Raw genomic sequence first — 11348 nt, 5'->3', positions numbered from 1 at the left:
TTACTCAGTTAATAATATTTTATTATCGGATCTCCGAGGGAGTTGAAGACTAGATAGTTATAGTTTTCCTTGTTTATCAGACTCAGAAAAGAAACTCACTAAAGAGGCGTAAAGTGTAAAAGGTTGAGAGACATTAAAAGATAATTTGATAATGCAAATTAGAATAGAAAGTGAATTAGGTACAACCTTTTTGGACTCATTGAGATAGGTTAGATATGGAGTATTTTCTCTGAATTTGTCAAATGCAAATGGACTAGACATTGTTGATGCATTTATTGCCTGTACATATTGTATATAGTTATTTTACTTACTCTATATAGTTTTTCTAATAGTTATAGCCTTATTTTTTATTTTAGACAAGAAAGGTGAATATAGTGGTATAGTCTTTGTGTTTTAATAAATAAAGCTTGCCTGAAGATCAGAATGCAAAGCAGCCACACTAGTCAGCCATACAGGCCAGGGAGTGGTGGTGTGAGCCTTTAATCCTGGCACTACAAAGGAATATAAGATGGGAGGAGTCAGATCTCATACCCAGTCTCAGTCTGAAGATTTGTAGAGGCAGAATCACCCATTTCAGTGTGGCATGGAGGTAAGAGTCAGTACCTTGCCACTTTGCTTTTCTGATCTTCAGCTTGAACACCAATATCTGTCGCTGGGCTTTTATTATTTGTGCCACACACATATGTGAGGTATTTTTAAATCTAGAATATTTTCTTTTTTTTTTTATTTATTATGTATACAATATTCTGTCTGCATGTATGCCTGCAGGCCAGAAGAGGGCACCAGATCTCATTACAGATGGTTGTGAGCCACCATGTGGTTGCTGGGAATTGAACTCAGGACCTTTGGAAGAGCAGGCAATGCTCTTAACCACTGAGCCATCTCTCCAGCCCCCTAGAATATTTTCTAAAGCTCCAGGGCTTCAATAGTAAGAAGAACACAAAAAGGAGCCTAAGACATGAACAGATATTTAATCAAAGAAAATATGCAGATGGCAAATAGTCACCCAGGGACCTGTTTAACATCCCTACTATTCAGCCCACATGGGGAGGGGTTACAGAAATTATACACCTATCATAAAGGTTAAAATAAAGTACTCTGGCATTACATGATACCGATGAGGGTGTAGAGGCATGACCAATATGTTGTTAAGAGAAAATACAAAAAGGAAAACTGACCTGGTTAAAAAGTATATATGAATGGTGCAGCTACGGCAATGGAGTTTCATGTTCACTCAAACTCCTGTATGAGAATTTCATAGAAGTTTTATTTATGATAGTCCAAACTATTATGGGTAAACAGAAAAATAAACTGGCATACTGGTACCATTGAACAGTATTTGTCAATAAAAAAGGCACATAATTGATAAACATTAGCTCAAATAAATTTTCAGAGAATTGAGCTTAGTGTAAAAATCCAACCCCTCAAAGACTAGATGCTCAAGTTTCCATTTACATAACATTCTTTTAAAACAAAACAAAACAAAACAGAAAACCAGAGGCTAGAGAGATGACTCAGTGCCTTATAGTAGCTGCTGCTCTTTCAAAGGACCTGAGTTCGGTTTCCAGCATCTGTGTCAGGGGCTCACAACTGTCTAGAACTCCGGCTTTTGGGGTCAGATGCCTCTAGACACTTTTGGCACCTGCACTCTCTTTCTCTCTCTCTCTCCCCCACCTTTCTCTCTCACACACATACACACACACACACACACATACACACACACATACACACACACATGCATAGAGGCACACACGTGCACGTGCAAGCACAGAGACACACATACCTACACATAATTAAAATTAATAAAATGAAATGTTTTTAAAAATCACAAAATCGTACACACGGGGAGTGTGTTGACGACAGTCACAGACAGGATGACAGTGGAAAAGAAATGGGTGTGTTTAGAACAGGGCAACATGGAAGAAGTACAACCTGGGGGGTTTGCTGCATAACGTGTGCAAAACAGACAATGTACAACGCAAGGATAGACCAATGAAGAATCATGGCGTAACATCAATATTTTAATTGTTGTTATCAGTAATAATGCCTATTATAGTTTTGTACAATTGGATATTTATAGCTTGATAAGCAAGGGGGAAGGAGATACCTGGAAAAGCTCTGTCTCTTCAACCAAGGGCTTCTATGTGGCTTTTTTATCTGGGGTCTCACTTAGCTGGAACCCAGCTTTTTGCAGTGAGGATACCATCAGCATTGCGTAGGTCCTTGGGCAGAAAGCTGTATGTGAGTAATCAGATGACAGCCTCTGTGAGTAAGGAAGCCCAGCGGACTCCAGCCCCAGCCCTCTGATTCCCAGCTGCCTGGAGCTATCTCCTGTGAGCCCGACTAAGTGTCCTCAGACGCCTCCCTCGAATGGCAGATTTGATGCAAAGGAAATGCTTGCTGCTGTGTTTAGCCACTAATTTCAGAGTGGTTTATTACACAGTGATGGATGATGGGGAAAAGGTGACGTTTACTTTAATACTTCATGGGAGAAAAAAAGTTTATGTTCATTGAAATTTGTGGGAGCAATGATGGCATTTCAAAAAGCATCACCAAACTGAACAATTCAAGCCTGATTTTATTCCATTAAATCTCAGGGAGGTTTCATTATAACCACCATAACTCCAAATTACATATTGAGTATGTCATTTGCTTAAGGAGTTTTATACCACTGATAGCTATAAGACATAATTTTGGTGATATATATATATATATATATATATATATATATGGTGTGGATGTTCAAGTGGTATGCTGTTTGAATTTTAGGAGTTTGTGGCCCAGATTAGCTGAAGTTAGGATATCTTTAAAATATTTTTAGCGTATCACACATACATAATTATTATTGACTTTTAATTAGAAATTATTATTTGAAGGCTGGAGAGATGGCTCAGTGTTTAAGATGGAGAAGATGGCTCTTCTTGAGGACCCAGGTTCAACTCTCAGCACCCACATGGCAACTTACAAAAGTCTCTAACTCCAGCTCCAGGGAACTCAAACCCCCTGACAAAACACTAATGCATAAAGCAACAAAGAAACTGTTATTTGAAGATTGTTTTTATGAACTATAAGTTAATGTGGCTTATTAAAATACTAGTTTTGCAAGGATATTTGTGTCAGTTGCTTGTCTCGTTTCTATGGTAACATATGAAAGAGGGGAGGAAGCGCTACTGTTCGGTTCCTAGTTCGAGGGTATAGTTCATCGTGTCAGGGAAGTAACTGAGGGAGCTGCTCGGGTTGTGACCAGTAAGGAAAAGGAGGGATGGATACTGGCACTCAGTTCTCCTTCTCCCTTATATCCCCAACTGCAGCGGGTGAAATGGCGCTGCCTATAGTTACGGTGGATCTTCCCATCTTGATTGACTTGGCTCTAGCTAAGCCCTTACAGGCATGCTGGGACGGTTTTCTCCGGAGTGACTCTAGATCCTGTCAGGTTATCCATCAGTATTAACTCGCCCATCTGATTACTGATGGAAACTCCTCTGTGTATTCACGCCCTCTAGCAAATTACCCAGGCTGCGAATTCTCTCCTTTAACTTCTGCTGTAATCCCTGCGGTGTTAGGATGGCAGACCCAGGAAGGCTATAGGATGGACACAGAAAGTAGGGGTCTATGCCAGGCGGTGGTGGCGCACGCCTTTAATCCCAGCACTCGGGAGGCAGAGGCAGGTGGATCTCTGTGAAGTTCGAGACCAGCCGGGTCTAGAAGAGCTAGTTCCAGGACAGGCTCCAAAGGAAGAAAGAGAGGGAGGGAGGGTGACACCCACGGAGAAAGGAAGTGTGTGTTCCCTGACAAGGTTAATATGTAATTCTCTTAGAAATGTTAACTTTTTTTTTTTTTTTTTGAGACCTGGTCTGGATATGGGGCCTGAAATTCTCATTTTCTTGCTCAGTCTCTCAAGTGCTGAAGTTACGAGTGCGGGGTACCATGCCCAACAATAATGTGCAATCCAGATCTCAATCCCTAACTTTAGTCAGAACAGACTTCAGAATATTTTCCTCTTTAGCCGTTAATGATCAAAATACGCGAGTCTAGCTTGTGTTTGTCCTGCTCTCTCCTGGTTGATTCACAGAGACACTGCAGGATGAACCAGTTTAGCCTGTGCCTTCTAACTCTAACAATAGAGAAATAGTCCAACAAGACCTTTTCTGCTCTCTTTTGGCTCTGGCTCTCAGTGGTCACCAGTGTGTGGCCTTTGACCTGTACATGAGGTTTCCGATCAGCAGGGGGCGAGAAAGCTCTAGCGCTCTGGTGCGAGTGGCCAGGAGGCGTGGCTTCTTCATCCTTGACCGACAGCTAAGGAAGGATGCAGGCGAAGATGAGGTAATAGCAGGCAGAACGAGGAGGGCGTGGGGTTGTTCGTGTGTGTGTGCGTGTGTGTGTCTGTGTTTGTGTGCGAGTGTGAGTGTGTCCGTGCGTGCGCGAGCCGGAGAAAAATGCGACCCCCGGAGCTCGCGCCGCAGACTCATTCGGCGCTGCGCTGAAAACGGAAAGAAAGACAGAAAGTTCCATTTTCGAAGAGATTGCAAAGTTAAGGCCCGGCCGTGGCCGCTGGGGTCGGGATGGCGCGCGTGCTCTCGGCACCCGGGGACTAGGGAAGCGTCCGCGGGAGCGAGCTCGTCCTGGCGCACTGCCGGGGAGGGGCGACTCCTTCTGGAAGGCACCGAGCCAAGCCGCAGGGAGGGGGAACAGTGCCGCCGCGGTAGCCGCGCTCCGCACCGAGAGGGCGATCCACGCGGACGCCCGCGGAGCCCGAGGCGCAACTGGTGCGAGGCGGGTGCAGCAGCGCCGCTCGGGCCGCGCGCCCCCGGGTGGCTTTGCAAGGCGGGGCGGCGAGAGCACAGGGCCGGGCCTTTGCATGAAGCCACTGGACCCTTCGGAGCAGCGGCGAAGCCCGGCGGAGCGCGGTCGGAGGCGGGCGGCCCCGGGGTCCGCGTCCCGGTCCCTGCGCGGCTGCGGACTCCCCCATGTCCCGCAGCTGAGGCTGCCCGCGGCGGCGGGGCGCGGGGCGGGGGGCGCGGTCCAGGCCCGGAGGCGGCGGCGCCGGAGGAAGCGCAGGAGACCGGGCCCGGGAGACGGGCAGCGGCGCGCCACAGCCCCGGGCTCGCCATGCTCCTGGCCTCGGCCGTGGTGGTGTGGGAATGGCTGAACGAGCACGGCCGCTGGCGTCCCTACAGCCCCGCTGTGAGCCACCACATCGAGGCGGTGGTGCGCGCGGGTCCCCGCGCCGGGGGCAGCGTGGTACTGGGCCAGGTGGACAGTCGGCTCGCGCCCTACATCATCGACCTGCAGTCCATGAACCAGTTCCGTCAAGACACGGGTGAGCCGCCCACAGCCCTTGTCTATCCCGGGAGCTACCGCCCTCGTGGTCGTGGGTTGTGGGCAGTTTCTCTTACTGGTGTCAGCGATCGGTGTTGAGGGCAGGTGCTTTCCTTCCCTAGATCCTCTCAGGATCCCATGACCACCTCCAAATAAATGTCCTTCCAAGTAGTTTAAAGTACCTTGATTAAGCAAACTCAACTACAGCTTAACAGCAGGAGACCCCTTTGTACCCCCTTTCAGCCCCTAGTGCCTCTTTATGCAGGACCTCTAGGACTTTGCAGCCCCCAAGCAATGCTTAGCAAGCAAAAACATTGCTGGAGCCCCTTGGCTGCTCACACCTTGGCTGACCCTGCTTTGTCTCAAGCACCCTTGTTGCTACCACATATTCCCCTTTTAACCTTGCTGTCTCTGGCCCTCCTCTGTGAACCCAGCTTTCTAGTCCTGGGTGTAAGACTTGGGGAAACAGAGTGATCCCCTGACTCTAATTGCAGTCTGGTGTGTGGAAGTGTGGGAATGTTACTGGAAAGAGAGAATGGAGCCAGGGGTTTCAGGGCCGGACCATCCTGGATGTGGTGGCATCCACAGATGCCTCTGCTTGTATGCTCCAAGTGCTGAAGCAACAGGCCAGAGCAGATGGAGAGAGGAGGGGGAAGGACTGGGCTCTGGAATGCCTGGCAGGGAAGCTGCTCCCTTTGTCCGTGGAGGAGGAGGGAGAGAGTAGGTGGAAGGCTAAGAAGAAACTGTCCCCAGTTTTGTTTTTCTTAAGTAGCATACAAGGGCCACTCTGGCCTCCCAAGGCACTGAACTCTCGTCTTTACATAAAAACCAAGTTGCCATCGAAACCACTAGGAATCTCCCAGCTGTGCAGCCCTTAGCCTGGAATGGAACTGCAGAAGTTAGAATATGGCTTTGGAGTCAGGAGGGAGAAGGAAATCACAGTTGCTCTTTCCCCTGGGTCTAGTGTGTTCAAGTTTAATTTAACTGATGACCTGGGACAAGTTCCTGTCTCCAGAGAGTAATCTTTTTAATTGGGGGTCATTTCTGGAATTCTGGCTGGCCTTTCCCAAGGGGGGTAGCTGCAGAGCCTGGAGAAGCAGGTGTGGTGGGGAGGGAGAGGGGGAGGAGGGCCCTGTGGCTCAGGGAACAGCTGCTGGACAGGTCCTCTGAACTTCCTAGGAAAAACCCTCACATCCTGTGTGCTAATTGGAATTGTCATGGGAAAGAAGTATAGTTCCCCCCTCTTGTTATCTGCGGTCACAACTCTGAAAAGCCTGTTTGCCAAAAACTGAATGACCCTTGCCAATGGAAGACAACTTTCTGGGGGGAGGGGCGAATGTTCCAGAAGTTTCAGCATCTGTCAGGCTTGAGCCTTCATGGAGAAAGTGGGGAGGAGGAGCTGAGAGGAAGAGAGGACAAAGAGGAATGCAGGGAGGTGGGGTAAGAGGATTAGATGTAGGAATTAGATGCCATTGTGCATTTGGGTAGAGGACATGGAAGTGAGGCGTGGGGACCTCAGATGGAGGGCATGGGGGGGGGTGATGGAGGAAGCAGCTGAGCCCTGGAGGTGGGATCGGCAGACCACCTGACAGGGAGTTCCAGGCCTGCTCAAAATAAAACAGCAAGTTTGGCTCTTCTATTTCAGACTAAGTCTGTGCAGCATATGGAGAGCCATCCTAGCCATGGGCCGGCCCCATCCCCTGCCCCACTGTTAGGAAGTCAGAGGTTTAATCTGCATTGGGGGCTATTTAAGATGGACACAGGTCTAGGAGCAGCCATGGCCTGGATGTTGTTCCCCACAGAGTGAAGTTGTAGAGGACCTGGAGTGAATGACAGTATCTCCTTCCCAGGTTTTGGCTGCTGGGGGCTCTTCTTGGGGCACACCCTATGCCCACTGATTATGGCAGTTCACTTAGTTTCTTCTGTTTTAGGTCTGAGGCTGAGAAATAGTCACGGTCCTCGGCAAGACTCTGCAGCTGAGCTGTTTCTTCTGCCTCTGCACCCCTTTCAAAAATATGATCTAGGTATTTCCTTCAGGCTGGCCTCAAACTGGCCAACTCCCTGTCTCAGCCTCCTAAGTGCTGGGATTGGTTACAGATGTGCACCACCTCCTCCAGCCTGAATCCTTTAAACATTTTAAAGTTTGCCTTGCGTGTTTCACATCCACACTGCTCTGGCGTCGTCCCTCTTTCCCGCATAAAGTTCACTTTCCTGGGCACCTCTCTCCTCCAAGTGGATGCTAAAGGCTGAATTCCTAGAAAGGCTGGGCCTGCCAGGGAGCTTGTCAGTGCAGATTAGAATTCCTTCATGTCAGCGCTGACCCCCTTCTGCTCCCTCCTGCGTCCACACAAGAACTCGGTTCCTCTCAATGAAGACCATTGATGAGACCGCGACATGTTAGGAACTTTAAGCCACCAGCTCCCAGGCAACCTTAGCCAAGCCCTGGCAATGTTTAATTAAATTACTCACTGTCCCCAAGCCACACTGTAAAGCTGGGAACCAGAAAAGTCCCTATAAAGCCAGACAAGCTGGAAGTCCCCTGCCTAGAGGCAATTCCTTTCCCTTTGGTTGTCTTGTTTTTATAGGCATTTGACATGAGAGCTTTCTCTCTTCAGAGTTGTATGCCTGGATACCTAGTGAGCTTGGTCTCTTCATTCCTTCGAGCTCTTGACTGCATCCAGACTGTCTCCAGGGAGATGGCTAGGAGGTTGCAGACACCCATCTACCCACTTCTGTTTGCCCTGGGTTTTCCTTCCCCAGACTTTTGCAAATAGGAGCTGATTTGCATTCTAGGTTACTTTTCTCTAGGCGTTTGGGCTGGAGAATATTTAAAAAGGTAAGGAGGGAAGGGGTTCTGGACCAGTCTGTATGCCTTAGTAGAGTCCGCTCTGTGCAAAGTCCTCTACTGTCATCTTCCTTGTCTGTTATAGTCAGGCCTTCCCATATCTGTCATCGATTGGAGAGAAGCCTTCAGAGTCCCTTTCTTCCAGCATAAGCATCTGCACATGCAGACCCCAGACCCCCGCACCAACAACAATGCTAATGATAATAGGTTGACCCAAGAGTGAAGTATTTCCAGCCCAAAGCTTTTAGTGCTAGCCTGTCTCTTTTTATCTTTAATGAGAAGGGCCCGATGGAGTGAGTGGGGCTGCAAGATTTGACGGAATCCCTCCTATCGCATACTAGCTAGTGTGGACACAGGAATGGAGGGGTTAGACGTAATGGTTACCAAGTGGGTACTAGAGATACATCATGCCAAGAGAGTTGCACGGGTGTCTTGTTTCAGCTTCACGAGGATAATACAAAGACTAGTCCCATTTTATGGAAAGAGGAGCAAGTTGAAAAAGCTTAAATTGCTCAAGAGTTCAAGTTACTTTGTCAGTGACAGAGCTAAGAGTCCAGTGAAGTGCCCCATGTATGCTTGTTGCATTTGTGGACTAATTTCACGTGCAGTGGTAGGTGTGGGGGGCCTATCAGGAATAGAACATCCACAAATTTGCTCTTATGGAGCTTTCTACACTGAGGTTGAGCTGAAATCGTGCTGGTATGAGAAGCTGAGAGCTTAAAGAGTAGACTATAAAAACACAGGTGTGGGTCACCTGTCAGAGATCTAAGCCCATGCCTGGAGCAGTCTTCCAGTTCCCAAAGACAAAACATCTCCAATGCTTTGAAGTGAGAAAACCATTTTTTCCTTCTCTTCCTTCCTCTTTGGTTTGTGAACATCCTCTATGCCTACTGTATTGGAAATCTTCTCCCTGGGTCCTCACACCATAGGACCCAGGTGGATGGAACTTCTTCAGATTGTCTAATCCACTGTCCTGATTCTAGAATAGCCAGGCCTAGAATATTCCAACTAGAGAAGTCTGTAGGAATAAAATATCTTCTCTCTTCTCCCAAACTTTTTGTTCTGAGGTTAGATGTTTTTGATGGCTACCCTATAGGGCTAAACCAAATTCAGCAACTTTCTCTCCAAAAACCTAGCTCATCTTTACATCCCTCTGTTTGCTACCGTTTTGTACTCTTCTTGTGGTCAACCTCAGGATTCTTTGACTCATCCTCTTATTCAGAGCCTGAGTGGCTAATATTTCCAGGAATGCAACATGTGTGCCCTGCTGGCTGAAATTTTGATGTGGATAAAGAGAACTGGATTCCCAGACCAAGGCTCTTGGGTCTTGGGGTCATTGCTGGGTTCCTGGAGGTTGTGAACAAGCAGCCTTGAAACCTCATTTGCAGAGTGTTCAGCTGCCTGTGCCCAACTCCCTCCCAGTCCTCTCTGTAGGGTCTCCCCGCCTCTCTTTTTGCTTTCCCTAACACTTGTCCACCCTCTCTGAACTGATCAGGAGAGCAGCTACTCTTCACTAGCTCTTCCTCACCCTCAAACAAAGCCCATCACAGCTTGGTGTTCTAGACCTTTTATGCCCTGGCTATAGCTTGGTCCTCTGTGCCGTAGATTCTCCTGGTAGTTCTGTGGTTTTCTCCACCCCGCCTATTCATGTGGTTCCCCTTGGAAAGAAGCCCTTTCTTTCCATTTGACTGTTGAAAGTCTCCGTATCTTTCAAGTCTTATGTCAGTTGTCATCTATTTCTTCAAAAGTTCCACAAGCCATCATTACTCCAGTTATCAGTCACTATGTTAGTGAGCCCCTCAGGCTCAATAAATGTCAAACCTGTGGGACAGAGTTAGGGTAAATGGTTTGATGCTCACTGTCATCAGATTGAGGATCTAGGGAGAGAGGCGGATCCGCATCTAACGAGCCACTTAGATAAATATGCAAACTGTGCGCCGAGATCAGTGCTGTTAAAAAGTGGGAACAGGATTTGGCTTGGTCACAGAATTTTCATTGGGGTGAAATGAGTTTTATTTAATCTGAAAGAGCCAACAAACAATTTTTGCTGAGTGGCTAGGAAGGGGGACCTAGCATGGTGACGGTTTCTAGAAGCAGAGACCAGCAGCGGGAGAGACTGGAGGCCAGTGCGAAAGAAATGTGTGTAGAGTATATGGGGGGAAGGAGCTGTAGAGGTGGGTGAAGCAGGGGTTTTTGGTCCTGGCTGAAGAAAAGAAAATTGGGGGAAGATGTAAGCAGAGAAGGTGTCCAGTCACTTTCCCTGACAACTGGAGTTCCCTTGATGTCCTTTTGGCTCATTTTGCGTCATAAACAATCCCTCCCACATTTGCCTTCTGGCTCCCTTTGCCGACTGCACACTGCTAAGGAATGCCGGAGTTTTGCATTTTCCATAGCAACTAATGGAATGCGGAGCAACCTGCGATCCGTGAACAAATCTGATAGTAGCCAGAGTGTTCAGTCCGTTGTGGCACAGTTTATGGTGTTTTCATAACGCCAGACCTCGCCTTAGGGAGTGGACTACAAAGAGCCACACAGCCGTATCCCTGCCAACACTCAGCACCTACAAGGAGAGTAAGCCTAGACATCTAGTGGAGACATCTGAAAACTGTCAGTCCACTTCTGCACAGAAAGCTTCCTGAGGCGTGGGGCTGGGACAGGTGAGCGGACAGTGGCCTAAGAACTAAAAGAGAGAGTTGCAGTAGGGGAAAATCACAAGGGCTTGCCAGTAGAAACGGAACTGCAATGGAAGACATGAGGATTAGGTCTGTATCTGACAGAGATAGTGGGAAATGCAAAGGATAGAAGAAGATAAACTAGGAAGGTGTGTATGGAGCCAGGACGTGGCCTAGGGAGTTCAGAGACAATGTTCAAACTTTTACAGGATTGATAACTTTATTGGCTAAAAACGAATTGATCAAACAGACAAAATCACTGCTTTTTAAGTGCGTTTGGAAGCTCTAAACAAGTGCATTGCCCCTGTTCCCTGGAGGGCATTTTCAAAAGTGTCATTAAACTCTCTGAACTTCATTTTCTTATCTGTCAGTGGTTTATAGGATTGCCATGGAAGTTGTGTCTGTAAGCAACCAAGAGTAAAGACTGAATAGGGGCAGGGTGATTTCATATCTTTTCTCTTTCTCCTGTGTCTCCCCCCCCCCTACACACACACACACACACACACACACAC

The 11348-nt window shown here is 47.8% G+C and overlaps 1 protein-coding gene across 3 annotated transcripts in view; it reads left to right on the top strand.

Moving 5' to 3' along the window:
- Positions 1-4298: 4298 nt before the first annotated feature.
- The window catches only part of Dtx4 (deltex E3 ubiquitin ligase 4), a 33703-nt gene continuing 26653 nt past the window's right edge, over positions 4299-11348 (top strand). The window contains exon 1 of one of the 3 annotated variants that reach the window (XM_050136730.1): positions 4299-4323. Coding sequence is in view for 1 of the 3 variants with exons in the window: in XM_050136728.1 (XP_049992685.1) it covers positions 5110-5320 (211 nt within the window). In the remaining 2 variants the exon portion in view is untranslated. Of the gene's footprint in view, positions 4324-5109; positions 5321-6881; positions 10822-11348 lie in introns of those variants that run through there. The other 2 variants (XM_050136728.1, XM_050136729.1) reach the window with 2 other exon arrangements.

The sequence above is a fragment of the Alexandromys fortis genome, unplaced genomic scaffold (assembly GCF_014885135.2).
Source record: "Alexandromys fortis isolate MF-2015 unplaced genomic scaffold, M_Fortis_MF-2015_v1.1 scaffold_3, whole genome shotgun sequence".
In the NCBI taxonomy this organism is placed as follows: Eukaryota; Metazoa; Chordata; class Mammalia; order Rodentia; family Cricetidae; genus Alexandromys; species Alexandromys fortis.
Note: the sequence above shows the minus strand (reverse complement) of the source record. Positions and strands in the feature narration are given on the sequence as shown.